This window comes from Nicotiana sylvestris, chromosome 4, assembly GCF_000393655.2.
Source record: "Nicotiana sylvestris chromosome 4, ASM39365v2, whole genome shotgun sequence".
In the NCBI taxonomy this organism is placed as follows: domain Eukaryota; kingdom Viridiplantae; phylum Streptophyta; class Magnoliopsida; order Solanales; family Solanaceae; genus Nicotiana; species Nicotiana sylvestris.
The window spans coordinates 115,084,179-115,101,945 of NC_091060.1; the positions used below are offsets into that span (position 1 = coordinate 115,084,179).

The 17,767-nt window shown below is 41.4% G+C and overlaps 2 protein-coding genes across 2 annotated transcripts; both read left to right on the plus strand.

Annotated features, from left to right (window-relative positions):
* The first annotated feature begins 268 nt into the window (after window positions 1–268).
* Window positions 269–3,066, plus strand: LOC104227483 (peroxidase 12-like). The gene is made up of 3 exons (XM_009779727.2): window positions 269–556; window positions 1,144–1,338; window positions 2,274–3,066. The coding sequence occupies exons 1-3, from the start codon at window positions 305–307 to the stop codon at window positions 2,889–2,891; spliced, it is 1,065 nt and encodes a 354-aa protein (XP_009778029.1). The 5' UTR covers window positions 269–304; the 3' UTR covers window positions 2,892–3,066.
* Window positions 3,067–11,666: 8,600 nt separating this feature from the next.
* Window positions 11,667–12,208, plus strand: LOC138890042 (uncharacterized). Its single transcript, XM_070173393.1, has 2 exons — window positions 11,667–11,857; window positions 11,977–12,208. Exons 1-2 carry the CDS (start codon window positions 11,667–11,669, stop codon window positions 12,206–12,208), a joined length of 423 nt encoding a protein of 140 aa, XP_070029494.1.
* Window positions 12,209–17,767: the final 5,559 nt, after the last annotated feature.

Below are 17,767 nucleotides of genomic sequence, written 5' to 3' on the forward strand. Positions count from 1 at the left end.
GTATTAAATTAATTCACATATCCGTAAAATCACATATGAATTTAATTGTTATCCGCTTTTGAGGGTAACCAATCATTACAGCACGAAGTATTCTAATCTTAAGTAAGAAATTAGAAGATGGCAGCTTGTGACGACCACATGCACAAATGACCCTTTTTGATCTTGGAAATTCGATGGCTCTACATCTTAATTAAATTTCACTCTACCAAAAACTAATCATTTAAATAATTACTACTGGCTATAAATTTGACCATTGTTTTTGCTATTTTTGCATCAAGAGAGTGACAGTTAATTAGCTATACTCATGGCTTCTACTACTGTCTCTTCAACATTTGAGCTCTTGTTTATCTCTTCTCTTTTGCTTTTTTCTCAATTCTTTGTCTCAGAAGCTCAAGGACTTCCTCCTGTAGTAAAAGGGCTTTCATGGACATTCTTTCAATCTAGCTGTCCAAAATTAGAATCCATTGTTAGGAAGAGACTCGAGAGAGTTTTTAAGGATGATGTTGGCCAAGCTGCTGGCTTGCTTCGCCTTCATTTCCATGATTGCTTTGTCCAAGTAATTAACTCTATAAACCGTTCCTTCTTATTTTAGTTATTTTTGATTAACCAGTCAACCGTTAACCTGAAAGTTTAGATCAATAAATACTCTTCGATTTCATTTATATAACATTTTTTTTTCTTTTGGTCTGCTCTAGAAAAGAATATTAATTAACAACTAACTGTCTATATTTAGAAGGTACTTAACTTGAAACTATTCATTTTACTCTTACTTAATGGCCTACTTTTATAATCGTCGAAATATCGTCATGGTATGTTTAATCAAGATAAATAACTTTAGAGTATTTTTTGGTTTATGCCAAAATTTTATCTTTCTTTCTTAAACGTTGCATTATGTCCAATCAAATAACGTCATATATATATATATATAATAAAATAGATAGGAATAACTATTTTGTGCAACTTCAATCCATCCACTGCTTTTTACTTTAGATAATTAGCTCTCTAGTTAGGCTGATTCTAATATGCCTTGATTAGGTGCATTTTCCATTTTTTTTTGGCTTATTCACAACGTACTTTTGACATGGTTTTTTAAATTGAGGTTAGTATGTCTATTTTTTTTTAATGAATGTATAAATGATGCAGGGATGTGATGGTTCAGTATTGCTAGATGGATCAGCAGGAGGTCCTAGTGAGAGGACTGCAATACCAAATTTGACACTAAGAAAAGAGTCATTCAAAATCATTGATGATCTTCGAGAAAGAGTGCATAAGGAGTGTGGAAGAATTGTATCTTGTTCTGATATTACAGCCCTTGCTGCGAGGGATGCAGTTTTCTTGGTAATTTATTTATACATTCTTCTTTCCCTATAGTGCGTACCTTAGTGGAATTGTAGGTCCATTAATAATTAAACACTTTATATGATTATTTCGAGTGATTGCTGCTAACTAGCTTGAGTTAGACAAGCAGAGAAGGATCTTATGCCACTCACCCGTGACCGGTCTGTCTATCTAGTATCTAGTTCCCCGTCCGATTAATTACTATCTATATTATATATACCTATATTACACAGACTCTTCAAAATGTTGTCGTACTTATGTCGAATCTTCCAAAAATACACTATTTTTGAAGATTGCAACATGCACCCGATAATATTTTCGAAAAATTAGAGTAACTTAGATTACTGCACTAATTACCCATTTAAGAAACTTCACCTCGGAAAGACAATTGGAGTTGCAACTTTAACTATAAAAAGTGATTGTGGTCTCATTATATTCTTGTCTCGATATACAGTTTCTTTATGCAATTCACGGAATAAAATATAAATTAGTTAAATTTCCTATTTCTCCCAGGAAACCATAGTTCCATTAACATTTTAGGTAAACATATTTAATCTTTTTCCTCTCCCACGTATATTTGACCTTTACTTATTTGAAATTTGAAGTTATAACTTATAACCTCTCCACTTGTGAACCGCAAAAGTGACGGACTATTATGAACTAATTATTTAACAGCTCAAATGTTGTACTGTTAACTTTCTACTCATAATAGTCTGTATATAACATACATATATCTTTGTATAAAAGGACCAAAAATATATATTTTAATTAATGAAGGTAAAATATGTTCAATCAAACATCAGAGGACTAAAATAAAAATTTACCAATGACTTCGAACCCAAAGATACAATTACTCCAACAAGAAAAACACTTATTAGGATACAAATATCTTATTTGCTGATTTAATACTTGAGATTTATCTATCATTGTTCCAGACTGGTGGCCCAAACTATGTTGTACCATTGGGAAGAAGAGATGGACAAAACTTTGCGACAGAACAAGCAACCTTAGACAACCTTGTTGCACCAACAGCCAACACTACAACCCTCCTCGCTCGCCTTGCAGCTAAGGACTTCGACCCCACCGATGTCGTCGCCCTCTCCGGGGCCCACACCATCGGAATAAGCCACTGCACTTCCTTCACGGAGCGTCTATACCCTAACCAAGACTCCACCATGGACAAAACATTTGCCAACAACCTTAAAACCAGTTGTCCAACTGCGAACTCCAACAACACTGTCAACATGGATATCCTAAGCCCTAACGTTTTCGACAACAAGTACTACGTTGATCTCATCAATAGGAAAGGGCTTTTCACATCGGATCAAGATTTGTTCACGGATAGAAGGACTAAGAACATTGTCACAAGCTTTGGTGCGAATCAGACACTTTTCTTTAACAAGTTTGTGAATGCCATGATTAAGATGGGACAGTTGAATGTTTTGACTGGCGGACAAGGTGAAATTAGGGCTAAGTGTTCTGTGAGGAACAAGGATAAGTTGTTGGCTGCTGTTGTCGAAGGGTTGGAGAAAACCTTGGCTGCTGCACTTTAAGTTAAGTGACTTGTTTTTAGTCTTTTGTTAATGTGTTTATTGTACGTAATAATTAGAAGCCAAATGTTTCCATGATCTGCCGAATACGGGCATAACATGGCATGGCGTTGCTGTTGTTTTTTTCTGTAATTTTGTTTTTGTTTAAATATATTGAATATGTTATTCAAACTCTTAATTATAATTAGAACTACTACTTAATCCACAAACTTCAGCATATAAACCCAGGTCAAATTTGAGAATAAAATCCAACAGACAACCTATGATTAATGAAATTAAATAACACACTAAGAGAGGAGTTGAGGCAGAAGAATCTCTTCAGCGTTAGTGATTGCAAAATGTATTGGCAAAGCGATGGAGACTACCTTGCTGTCGAAGTTGACCGGTGTATTGGTAAAAGAAAGACTCAACACGTGGACCGTTTAAATCTCTACACGTGTCAAGTAAGTAGCAAAAACGCGGACAGAATTTGAAGAAACATTCGGTACTACATAGTGACTACGTAGCTATAAGTATCGGAACTAATTATAACGGAATCTGCGCCAACTTTGGTACGAAAAGGAGAAAGAACCAGCCAATCCCGCATAAAGCAGGATCATCAATGTAACGGATAGAAAATATAACTAATGCAGAAGAACGTGATATTAGGAAAATGGTTACGGATAAATTCACAATTTAAACCCCATTTTCCCTTTAATTATTTCCATTTGAAAATTACTATATTATTCCGGTAATCAAAGCATTGTGTTTATGTCAATTCTAGATTCAAGAGATATTAGAGGGGAGCTATTCTAATCAATAAGAATTCTCTTCCCTTTTTATTTCATCACTTTATAATTTTGTTTATCGTTTATGTTATTTCATGTTGTTTTTATTTGGCAAATTGATTCAAATTGGTTGTTAGTGTCTTAAAATACAAATTTAATTATTTTGACCTAATAATCTTGTTTACCCTAAAAACGGATAACAATTGAATTTATACGCGGTTTTAAGAATACGTGATATAGTTTGACACAAATTAAGAATACAGATTAATATTGAAATTGATGATAAAAGAATAAATGCAAACCACACGAATTAAATAGACTTGGCCCTCGAGTTCAATCACCCTTGAATCAAAGATGTTTCAACTGATGTACGAACAGAGTAACAAGATAATAAAAGCTGGAAAAATGACAGTATGTTGCATTATGCTACGTAAATATGATGATGTTTTACAAATAATCAGATCCCCTTATATAGTAGGGGACCAATACTCTTGATACAGTTCTATATGAGGTAAGAAATCTCATGATTAGCTAATTAATCAGCCTCTTCTTGATATGTGCCGGGATTTTTACCGTGATCCTCGATCGATTACGATATTTTGGCTTTCTGTTATTTGGCTCGGTAAGTTTCCCTCGATTATTCTCGATCTTAATCTTGATCGGTCACTGGGTCGTGAGCTCGACGATCTAACTTTGCACCACGGTTCGATATCACATGAGGTCGATCCTTAACCTATCATATTCCAGTCTCGATTAGTAACACAAGGGGCGAGCCTGATTTTGACCTTATACAGATAGTCCCCTCGTTTCTCGGAGAGAAGATGATGAAAAACGATATGAACTTCCGAATCCCATCTCGATGGACCGTGACATAAGTGACAAACGGTCACTGAGACACCCAACTATGACGTAAGCAACAAATGGATACCGAAACATCCCATCGGTCCAGTTACCAACACATTAAATGCTTGTTAGTTACTGGTCAGCCACTATGGGTTCTAAATTGTCACCAACAAACTATAAGTACCCTAACTTTCCTTTATTCAAATTTTACGTTCAAATCTCCTCCTATTCTTGTTTTTTCAAAAATCCCTTTGCTTTGCAACTCTTTCCCCCAAATTTCTTGAGCTTTTAGCAAACCACATATCATCCTAATTCCCTTTTCTTCTGTCCTACAATGGCAAAAACTTCTAAGACTGTATCGCAAAAGGAGGCCGCCTCTTCATCATGACTTGCCGGCGATAGGGCTGCTGATAACTAGGGATATTGATGCATTTTACACTCCTTCTTGCTTAAGTTTTGATTAGAAATGTGTACAAAATAGTCCCAAAGACTCACAAGTTGTACTTATTGCAGGGTTTGATCAACAAGATGACAATTTGTCAAAAACCAGCTAAATAAGGAGTGAAACATGCACAAGTACCAAGACCAAGACCAAGCTCAGTCAAACAGGGCTAGTGCGGCCGCACACCATTTTGTGTGGTTCGCAAAGATGAAGAACAGAGAGTATGCTTCTCAGTCAGCCAGGCAATGCGGCCTCAAAGGATTTTGTGCGGACTGCATTGATTTCATTGCGGCCGCACTCAATTTCGTGCGGTCCGCAGAGCCAAAGTTCAGAGAGATGACAATTGGAGGATTATGCTTAATGCGGTCCGCGGTCCATTTTGTGCGGACCGCAATAGAAGCCACCGCGACCGCGGTGCATTTTGTACGGTCCGCAGTGGCCAACTTTAGAGAGGAGATTAGTCAAGCCAAGAGCCTTAGTGCGGCCGCACTCGATTTTGTGCGGTCCGCACTAGCCCCGCAGGGGTATTTTTGTCCAGAATTTTCAGCCTAGTATAAATAGTCTCTTTTCTCATTTTTAGGTCATCAGATAGATTTTGGGATAGAGCTGCGCTCGTGAACTCCTCTCTTTTACCATTTTGAGTAATTTTAGCTTAGTTTCAACATTGAATCTTCAAGTTTTATCTAGCAATTAATTATTATGGGTTTTTCTTCATCTATTTCTTTGTTTTCTTCTATAATTATGAGTAGCTAGACCCATTAGCTAGGGTTGTGGCTCAACCCTAGTGTGGGTAGTTGATGGGTCTTGTGTTTTGATGCTTGATTGTCTATGAGTGTTTGATATATGGACTAATTTAGGGTTTTAATGTTGAATTAGTGGTTGCAAACACTAGTTTATGCCTAGTAGACTTTGGTTCTTCTTGAGAAAGAGAGTCTAAGTCCATGAAATTGGTCCAACAAGGAATTGGGGCGTATTCAAGAGATTGATAGCCCCAATTAAAGGGTTAAACCTAGAGATAGTAATACCCGACTTGAACCTCAATTGCTTGCACAAATTTGCATACCCAATTGGTCTTGAGAAAGTCAATTCGGGCAAAATCACTCGAACTACCGAGAGGTATACAGTGAGTAGAATCGTGCAATGGTTATATCATACTCCCCAAATGTGACAATCTAGCCTTAGACTCAAGAATTTGTCAATTAAGCACCTAGGAGAAAGTGATTACCCTAGTGCCTTTTTATCTATTTGATCAACTCTCAATAGTTTAATCTTAGCTTTCCTTAGCCTAATTTAGCATCGTAGTAATATAAAATTAGAAGTAAAATCAAAACAACCAATGTTTAGAAGTGTAATTAGGAACAATTGCACAACTCCTATTTAGATAGAAACTCAACTCCAATATCTAGCTCCCTATGGAAATCGATCCCGACCTTCTCGGGTAAAAGTTGCTTCGACCTCTCTTGCTACTTCATAGTAGTACAGGGTTGGCCTCGATCACTTTTTGGCGCCGTTGCCGGGGAGCTAACGATTTTGGCTATCTATCTAAATAGTTTTGTGTATTGTTCTTCTTTCCTTCGGTGTTACTAATTTGTGTGTGTCACAACTTCAGGTACAAAATGGCAGCAAATGCTAATGACCCTCTTGGAAATGTGATTGCGGGAGATGAGGTAGATGATGTCGGAGATGATAAGGTGCCTCTTGTACCTCAAGGACAACGTAGAGGCCGCCAGGCCAATGCTAATGGCAATGACAATATTCCAGACCCTCCTCCGCCACCTCCAAGAGTGGCTCCTTGAGTTCTTCCAAACCAAGGCTATGCAAGTGCAATTGTCCCACCTCGGATTTGGGCGGGCAATTTTCAAATTACCAATATGATACTGACATTGCTGGTGCAGCGTGGGTATTTCACGGGCGCTGCCAATCAAAATGCGTACAAATATCTCAAGGGGTTTGTGGATACCTGTTGGGGGAGCAAGCAAACAAATGTGTCCGAGGATGCACTTCGATGGAGACTCTTCCCATTCTCACTTAGAGGGAAGGCATTGGATTGGCTTGAGCAACTTCCCAACCATTCCATCACTACTTGGGATGAGTTGGCGGACAAGTTCATTGCAAATTGTTTCTCACCGGGGCATATGGCAGCATTGAGAGATGAGATCTTGGCTTTCAAGCAGGAGCCCACTGAACCATTGCATGAGATTTGGGAGCGCTATAGAACAATGGTAAAGGAATACCCCAACAATGATATGACTGAGGTGATGATCCAATAGACTTTCTACTGGGGCATTAACACAACAAACCAATGCATAGTGAACCAACTTGCTGGGGGCAACTTCATGAAGCTGTCTTATGATGAGGCTTGTGACATTCTTGACGAGATGGCTGACACTTCTTCTGATTGGCAAGGTAGAGCCAATGTGCCCCAGGGTGACCCCACAGTCACTTATTTGCACAAGGAGTTACATGATCATGGGCAGCTATATCTGAGTTGACAACTACAATGAACCAACTAGCAAAGGCACAGTTGCAACAAGTTCAAAATCCTCTCCAAGTGAATGCTATGGAGGGTTTCAACATGCTAGTTAACAAAAGAAGACAAAGAGGTCAACAGAACCAAGTGAATTCAGAGCAATTTGACAATGATTGTGGTGGATTCCAAGATGATGGTTATGAGGGGCAGAATAAAGAGGTGCAATACGTGAACAATTATCAAGGCCAAATGGGCAATTCTTCCAACCAACAACAATGGAGACCCCAAGGCAATTTGGGGAAATCAACAACAACAAGGCAATGGTAATTGGGGGAACAACAACCAAAACTCCAACTGGGGTAATCAGAACAATAATTAAAACAATCAGGGTAATTGGAATGGGAACAACAACAACTGTGGTGGTAACAACAATCAAGGTGGATGGAACAATGGCAATTAAGGAAACCGGGGCAAGGCTTTCAAAGGCCCACAATGTACCAACAACCAAACAATCCACCCCCATTTCCATCCCAAGGCCCTAGTTCTTCCAACAACAATATGGGGAGAATTGAAATGATGTTTGAACAGATGATGAAAAAGAGTGCGGATTTCGATGCTCAGTTGTCTTCCCACAACACTTCAATTAGAAATTTGGAGGTGCAATTAGGTCAAATCTCATAGACCTTGAATACTCGCCCTAAGGGGGCTCTACCAAGTGATACGATAGTAAACCCGAAGGGTGGGAACAATCACGTCATGGCGATAACTACAAGGAGTGGACGAGGTGGTGATGTGAATGCCTCCAAACAAAAGCAAATTTTGAGTGATGAAGTTGAGTTACAAGAAGATGAAGTTCCTTTGGTGGTTGAAAATGTGATTGATGAGAATGTGAATGAAGAAGTTAGGATTGATATTCAAGATGCCTAGATGGAAACTCAAAATGATGTGAACCCGTCTAGGGAACACGTAATAGACATACCATAGCCGGTTGTTCCTCAAGCCAAGGCTCCTTTGCCAAGGCCACATCCACCTTATCCTCAAAGGCTCGCAAAGCAGAAAAATGAGAATTAGTTTAAAAAGTTCATTGACATGATGAAGAGCTTATCCATTAATGTGCCTTTGGTGGAGGCTCTTGAACAAATGCGGGAATATGCTAAATTCATGAAGGACTTGGCGACAAAGAAACAATCCATGGATTGTGAAACTATAAAGATGACCCACCAAGTTAGTGCAATAGTGCATTCAATGGATCCGAAGCTTGAAGATCCCGGTGCTTTCACCATTCCTTGCACCATTGGGAGTGTGGACTTTGCTAAAGCTCTATATGATTTGGGGGCAAGTATCAACTTGATTCCCTACTCAGTTTTCAAGACTTTGGGTATTGGGCTACCGAGGCCGACTTCTATGAGATTGAAAATGGCGGATAAAACAATGAAGAGACCATTGGGTATTATTGATGATGTGCTTGTTCGGGTGGACAAATTTATCTTGCCAGCTGATTTTGTGATCTTGGATTGTGAGGTGGATTATGAAGTTCCTATCATATTGGGGAGAACTTTCCTTGCTACTAGGAAGGCCTTAGTAGATGTGGAAATAGGGGAACTCACCTTCCGGGTGGGTGATGAAAAAGTGGTCTTTCATGTGTGCAAGTCAATGAAGCAACCCAACAGTTCCGAGGTGTGCTCTTTTGTGGACCTTGTCACGGCAGTGATAGTTGATGATACTAGTGCAATGATCAATGTGGAGGACCCTCTAGAGGCTGTATTGTTGAATCGTGATGTCAATGATGATGAGGGCCAAGTGGAGTGTGTGAATGCTTTACATGGGATGGGCTCTTACTCTTATGAGCCTAGAAAACTATCTTTGGACCTTAAGAATCGGAAGACTTCACTAACAAAACCTTCAATTGAGGAGCCTCCGGTGTTGGAGTTGAAGCCGTTGCCTCCACACCTCAGGTATGAGTTCTTAGTCCCTAGTTCTACTTTGCCAATTATTCTTTCCTCTTGTCTTACTAACATGCAGGTTGATGCTACATCGGCGATGCTTCAAAAGTGAAAAAAGGCAATTGGATGGACTTTAGCTGATATTCGGGAGATAAACCCCGCATACTGTATGCACAAGATTATTTTGGAAGATGATGCAAATCCCTCCTTTTAATATCAAAGGAGGTTGAACGAGGCAATGTAAGAAGTTGTGAAAAAGGAGGTGATCAAGTGGTTGGATGTCGGGGTTGTGTACCCCATCTCTGATAGCTCATGGACTTCACCGGTGCAATGTGTACTGAAGAAGGGTGGCATGACTGTGGTTGCAAATTCACAAAATGAGTTGATTCCTACTAGAACCGTAACCGGTTGGAGGGTATGCATGGACTACCACAAGTTAAATAAAGTGACCCGCAAGGATCACTTTCTATTGCCTTCTCTTGATCAGACGTTAGACCAACTTGCTGGGCGTGCCTTCTATTGTTTCTTGGATGGGTATTCTGGGTACAACCAAATCTTGATTGCTCCGGAAGATCAGGAGAAGACCACATTCACTTGTCCATATGGCACCTTTGCCTTTTCTCGGATGCCTTTTGGGTTGTGTAATGCACCGGCTACATTTCAGCGATGTATGATGGCTATTTTCATCGATACGGTGGAAGACATTTTGGAGGTGTTCATGGACGACTTCAGTGTTGTGGTTGATTCATTTGATGAGTATTTGAAAAATCTTGATAGAGTTTTGGCCCGTTGTGAAGAAACCAATCTTGTTCTTAATTGGGAGAAATGCCACTTCATGGTAGAAGATGGCATAATTCATGGGCATAAAATTTCAAAGCACGGGATTAAGGTAGACGAAGCAAAAATTGATGTGATTTCAAGGCTCCCCTACCTCTGTCAAGGGAGTTAGAAGTTTTCTTGGGCATGAGGGGTTCTACCGGAGATTTATCAAAGACTTTTCGAAGGTAGTGAACCTATTATGCAAGTTATTGGAAAAAGATGCCAAGTTCATGTTCAATGAAAAATATATGCAAGCCTTTGAACTTCTCAAGCATAAGTTGACCACTACTCCTATCATTACCGCACCTAATTGGAGCTTGCCCTTTGAGCTCATGTGTGATGCGAGAGATGTTACGTTGGGGCGGTTTTGGTTCAAAGAGTGAAAAAAATGTTTTATCCGGTGTACTATGCGAGAAAGACAATGAATGATGCTCAAGTGAGCTACACGATGTCCGAGAAAGAACTTTTGGCTATTGTGTTCGCAATGGAGAAATTTCGATCGTATCTCATGGGTGCCAAGGTCATAGTCCATACCGATCATGCCGCACTCCGGTACTTGATGACGAAGAAGGATTCCAAAGCTAGACTGATGCGATGGGTCTTGTTACTTCAAGAGTTTGATTTGGAGATTGTGGACCGGAAGGGTAGTGAAAACCAAGTGGCGGACCACTTGTCCCGCTTGGAGGAGGAGGGGAGGCCTCGTGATGGCCTAGAGATCAATGATTCATTTTCCGATGAACAACTCCTTTCGGTGTCAGTGAATGGTATGCCATGGTTTGCGGATGTTGCTAATTTTCTTGTAACCGGTATAATCCCGTGTGAGATCTCTTCTAACCAAAGGAAGAAACTCAAACAAGATAGTTTGGATTTCTATTGGGATGAGCTGTACTTGTTCAAGATTTGCACGGATGGTGTGATCCGAAGGTGTGTCCCGGAGGAACAGCAATTGAGTATCTTGGAGGCTTGTCATTCCTCTCCCTATGGTGGCCATCATGGCGGGGCGAGGATGGCTTCCAAAGTTCTTAGTTGTGAGTTTTATTGGCCAACTTTGTTTAAAGATGCAAGTGATCTTGTGAAGAGGTGTGATGAATGTCAAAGAGCGGGTGGAATTTCGAATAAAGATGAGATGGCTCTCAATACCATTCTTGAGGTTGATATTTTTGATGTATGGGGTATTGATTTTATGGGACCGTTTGTTAGCCCGTGTGGGAACACATACATTCGGTTAACTATGTTTCAAAGTGGGTTGAGGTCGTGGCTTTACCCAACAATGAGGCCCGGAGTGTTGTTGCATTTCTCAAGAGGAGCATTTTTACAAGGTTTGGCACTCCTCGTGCAATCGTAAGTTATGGGGAGTCTCATTTTTGCAATAGAGCTTTTGACACTTTACTTGCAAAGTATGGTGTCAACCACAAAGTTTCTACTCCCTATCATCCTCGAGCAAGTGTCCAAGTTGAAGTCTCAACCAGGGAAATCAAGAGTATATTGTCGAAGATGGTTAATGCAAATAGGACTGATTGGTCAAAGAAGTTGGATGATGCTCTATGGGCTTATAGGACTGCTTACAAGACTCTTATTGGTACGTCTCCGTATCGATTGGTATTTGGGAAAGATTTCCATCTAGCGGTTGAGTTAGAGCACAATACCATGTGGGATTTGAGGAAGTTAAATCTTGAATGGGAGTGGCAACAAATCTTCGTGTGGAGCAGTTAAATGAACTTGATGAATTCTGATTCCATGCCTACTCCAGTTCATTCTTGTACAAGGACAAGATGAAGTACCTTCATGATAAATATGCTTGTAGCAAGGAGTTCAAAGTGGGTGATTTGGTTCTCTTGTTCAACTCTCAGTTACATCTGTTTTCGGGAAATCTTAAGTCAAAATGGAGTGGACCTTTTGAAGTGGTGTTTGTGACCCCGTTTGGTGTACATGACTTGAAGAACAAAAATGGGGAAGTTTCCAGAGTGAACGGGCACAGAGTCAAGCATTACTTGGGACAACCACGTGGTGGCACTTCTTCATCTCAAATGATTTGATGGTAACCTGCATCGTGCCGTGACGTTAAATCAGGCGCTTCTTGGGAGGCAACCCATGTGTTTTTCTTCTTGTTTTTCTTTGATTTTCATTGTAGTGTAGGTTTTATTTTTGGACTGACTAGTTGTGAGATGCTGTAGGATTGTCTTGATGCAGTGCAGAAAAAAGTTGGAAAATGACCACTCTCTGAAGTTGTTAATGCGGACCGCACTCATTTTGTGCAGCCGCAAAGACCTTTGTGCGGGGACAAGAAATCAATGCGGACCGCATTGATAATTTGACAAAAATGGGGGTTCTCTGAAGTTTACCACCGCATCCGCATTGCATTTTGTGTGGTCCGCGGTGGTCCACTGTGGCCGCATTACATTTTGTGTTGTCCGCAGTGGTCAATTTGTCAGTACCCTATGGTTTCAAGCATCACGAACCGCAGTGCCATTTTGTGCGGTCCGCGATGGGTAGGAAAGCTGGGTCCCAAGACCCTTTCCTATAAATAAGACCTGACGCCCTCCTTTTGAACTTTTTGAACTTTCTCATCTCAGAAGTAAAAAATTCATTGTTCATCTCTCTAATCTGCACGTTTCTAACTGCTCAAGTTCATTACTCAGCATTTCATCTATTTTCTAGTAACATTAACTTCTTCTTAGTTGTTTAATGTATTTATTTTCTTTGAGTTTTTATTTTTCTTAGTTCTTCTTCTCTACCTGTCCGTATTTCTTTCAATTTTGTAGCTTAGGTTAGTTAATTTTTGTTTAAAGTAGGACTAGGTGTCACACCTCCTTTTTCCGCACCCGCAGGGGGTACAAGGGAGTTTTTTCCAATCAAAGGACAATCGAAAACGGGATTTGTTTATTTATTTCAGAGTCGCCACTTGGGAGATTTAGGGTGTCCCAAGTCACCAATTTTAATCCCGAATCGAGGAAATGAATGACTCCATATTACAGTCTGCGTACCAAAAATCCGGATAAGGAATTCTGTTAACCCGGGAGAAGGTGTTAGGCATTCCCGAGTTCCGTGGTTCTAGCACGGTCGCTCAACTGTTATATTCGGCTTATTTATCTGATTTTAAATACAATTATGAACCAATGTGCCAATTTTAACTTTTTACCGCAATGTGGTTCTCGAGGTGGATAGAAATTTTGTGGTGGGTTGTATGGGTAGTTTGACCTGTGAGGTCTGGGTTGGTTGTAGTGCGGCCTGCCAGCCCTGGACCAACTGCCTGCCTCGATCGTGGCAACCTCTTCTTTCTTTCTTCTCAGCGCACCTCCCGTGCCGCTTTGAATAGCCTGGGTTGTGGCTTTGAGTGCCGAATAGTTCAAGATTTTGTCAGACCTCAGACCCTCTTCTATCATGACCCCTATCTTGACCACCTCGTTGAAAGATTTTCCAACTGTTGTCACCAAGTGACCAAAATAGGTTGGATCCAGTGTCTGCAAGAAATAGTCCACCATCTCTCCCTCTCTCATGGGAGGATCGACTCTAGCTGCTTGCTCTCTCCAGCGGAACCCGAACTCGCGAAAACTTTCCCCGGGTTTCTTCCCAGTTCTCAATAATGTGAGACGGTCAGGGACTATCTCGAGATTGTACTGGAAATGACCTGCAAAAGCCTGCGCCAGATCATCCCACGTGTACCACCTGCTGGAATCCTGCCTGGTATACCATTCTAGTGCAGATCCGCTCAGACTTTGGCCGAAATAAGCTATCAGCAGCTCATCCTTGCCGCCTGCCCCTCTCATTTTGCTACAGAATCCCCGCAAATGTGCCATGGGATCACCGTGCCCTTCATATAAATCAAACTTAGGCATCTTGAACCCAGCCGGGAGTTGGACGTCTGGGAAAGGGCACAGATCTTTGTATGCTACGCTGACTTGATTGCCCAGCCCGTGCAAGTTCCTGAAGGACTGCTCCAGGCTTTTGAACTTTCTCAATACTTCATCCTGTTCAGGGGCCTTAGCCGGCTTCTCAATCTCTGCCGGCACTTCCAAATGTGGATTGTAAGCCTGTGGTTCGGGGGCATGAAACGTAGGCTCGGGGGGGTAGTATTGTGTATCGTGAGCCTGAAACAATGGCTCACTGGTCGTTCTTTGCAAAGGGGCTGATGTTGGTCCCACAAAAATGGGAATATTGGGTGTTGGGAGAGGTTGATGGGGTGGTGGAGCTTGGGAATCATGAGGGCTTCTTTCTTGATGATAAAGGGGATTTGGGCGGCTTGTGGAAGGGCCAGAGTGAGGGTATTCCGGCATGTGCCCCAGTGTTTCAGGGCTCTTTTGTGTTTTGGCTATGGCTAGCTGCATTGCATTCATCTCTAGTCCCATCCTTTCAATCTTTTCCATCGCTTCTTTTAGCAACTGGCTCATCGGCCTCTCTTCCTCATTACTATTCTCTGAAGTAGTCATGCTGGTTGCTATCGGTCCTTTGGATCTGGTTTGATAGGAGTGTGCTGCCAGAGTTCCTTAACAAATTTTTTGTTTGATTCAGACAACAACAAATTTTGTTAGCGTTAGAGTTTAACAGATTTGATCATAACACATAGAGGATGCAATGCACCTAGGCAGTTAATCGTTTCTACATGCTTTGCTTCAAACAACATGCGTCATCCCGGTTTGCTCATTCGTCCCCTTTTAAAGTACTTTGGGAAACCCTGTGTTTTATTTTATTTTGTATTTTCTTTTCTTTCTTTATTAAAAGCGGTCGAATCTTATGGGGATTGCCTACGTATCACGTCCCCGCGTGAATCAGACCAGGCGTAGTTCTGCCTTAAAGTAAAGAAACACAAAATTCTTGTGAAATCGTTAAATTCATTCTCAAAATTTTGCTATTACAAATTACTTCAAGCAAGGAATAGCAATAGTACAGACTCCACAGTTCTTAACCCGTTTTGACTAAAAGAAAAGAAAACAACATATGGAAAAGCAACAAAGCCAAATAAACAAGACTCAACCAAAGATTAATTTTCCAACTTAGGGGCCCGCGAGGCATCATTCGGCCTTTCCGCGGCCCTTGGTGTGAGGTCCCTCTGCAGGCTTTTCAACTCATTCATGATTCGGTGGACGCAACCCATGATGGAAACAAGGAGGGTCTTCCGAGGCATTTGCTCGCATGCCAGGCATCTCATGTAGATGTAATGCCCAATCTCGTCGATCCTTCCTCGAATGTTGTCCCTTTCTGCGAACAAATGCCTTATCTGTCGGTTCTTCAATCCCAGTGTTTGCGCATTGTTGGCAAGCTGATCCTGGAACATCTCCATTTGTCTTTCCATTCTGGTCATTGCATCGTAACATCGCCTTCTGTCGGCTTGGGCATCTCGTGCTTGTTTGACGATCCGATCATGTAGAGTGGAGTTCGTCTCCCTTAATATTCCGACGCTCATTTCATAATCCCTTATGACCTGTTGCAAACGCTGCTTCCGGGCCATTGTGTACCTTGCCCATCTGACCTTCATCCTTGCTATGCAAGCTTCTGATTGTTCTAATTCTTCTTGGCTCTGGATGACCTGACTTCTCAAACTTGCTATCAATCTTTCGTCAGAGCGACGCTTCTGTCGGTCAACGTTACTCTTACTGGCTTGGCGAAGGCGGGCCTTCAAGGTTTGGTTTTCTTGGGCTAGCTTGTTTCTTTCAGCCTGCTCCGAGGCGACTTGCACATTGTTCTCAAATACAAGCCTTTCGACTTGTTGCTTTAGCTTCCCGATTTCCACCCGGTAACCTTCCTCCCTTTTTAACCATCCCCATTGCTCTTGTGAATCATCTGTGAAGTGTTGGACGTGTGCCCTTTTAGCAGGTCTTTGCCGAATCTGAAACCTTCTTTCGAACCAAGCATCGTACTTTGGGTCTACCTCACCTTTAGCTAGTTCTCGCACCATGGTCTTGGGCTCCAAGAATCTACATTCATGCCACAGTTTTCTAATCTTCCCCTCGGGGAATATGACTCCCGGGCTTAATTCCAAGGCATGCTTGCTCAGATCTTCATCAGTAGGGACTACTTGAAACCTGCCCAGTTGTCGTAATACCCGATGAGGGGCATATGGTTGGATGCGGTGAAGCCCCATTAAGAGAACATGACATTCTTCAGCCGACATGTAGATCACCTCAGTATCAGCCAACCAACCGAATGCCCATTCAATTTGGTCAGCTGTTGTTGACCTTAACCGTGTAAACCATGCTTCGACACCTTCAGGAAATCTGGCGCCTGTCATGCGCTTCTTGAATCCGCTGATACAATTCCTCTCGGTCAACCCGTGGTTCATGTATCCTACTCGGTGATGGAGATGTTCCTGCATCCATAGCTGAAGTAACAGGTTGCAACCTTGGAAGAACTTGCCTCCTTCTCGGCATATAGTCAGAGCCCGGTAGATTTCGGACAAAATCAAAGGAACCACAGTACTATTGGTTCTTTTGATTGCAACGTCGGCCATACCTACCAGACCTATCTCTATCTTTTTATCCTTCCTTGGACAGACCATGACTCCCAAGAATGCTGTGATAAAAGCCAAAGTACGTCTTGCTTCCCATTTGTTTATGTTCCCGCTGTGAGTTAGCCCAAGGCTCGGTTCCTCGAAACCCTGCGGGGTTCCGTACCGCTGATACAAGAAATGGAGATCACAACATCCTCTCGATAAATCGTCATGTTGTATCTTCCGACTGATGCTTAGTAGATCCAGAAACGCATGCGGAGACACTGGCCTGGGCGAAAGCAAATATTGCCCTATTAACCTCTCATTCAATCCCGCATATCCGGCGACTTCCTCAAGTGTTGGTGAAAGTTCAAAGTCAACAAAACGGAATACATTGCGGGTTGGGTCCCAAAACGGTATTAGAGCTTCAAGAATATCTGTCCTTGGCCTAACACCCAACAAATTTACAAAACCTCCCAATATTCTTCCTACTACCTCTTTGCTATTGGCTTCCAAATCATTCCACCACATGTGGAGTTGTAGAGGGACCTCGCTGAGGGCCGAGAATGGTTCATTTTACTCTGTGCTCATCCTGCACATTTATTAAGGTGACCTTTTAGGCGAAAACAAAAACCTTTATTTTGACTCTAAACAAAAATCTTGGAAAACAAAACAAACAGTATACGTATTTATATACATGTGTATATGTACATATATGCTTTATGGTATATCATTATTGGTAAAATGAAAAAGGGAGTTGGACCCGATGAGGGTTGCCTACGTATCTCACATCCGGTGAGAATCAAACCGACGTAGTTCGGGTCAATAAGAGATAAACAATAATAAACATTTTTTCAATTTTCATATTAAAACAGACCGGGTTTCAAAGGTTTGAAGATGACCTACAAACTCGAAAGTCAAACACCCGCATATTCTAATCAAAAGATTTACAAACAGCCAGCTTCTTTCCCCGTTTGACAAATGCAACCAAACGGCTATTTTTGCAAATGTGGCCCCTTCCAAATTTCACATGAATTTTGAGGCCGGGGAGGATTATTTTATGACACCTTACAAACTTGTCCGTTCTTTTACGAAAATAACCTTTCGACAACTGAAAGATACTCTAAGGCTATTTCGGCAAGAACGGTTTAAGACGCGGCCGAGGCTGGCT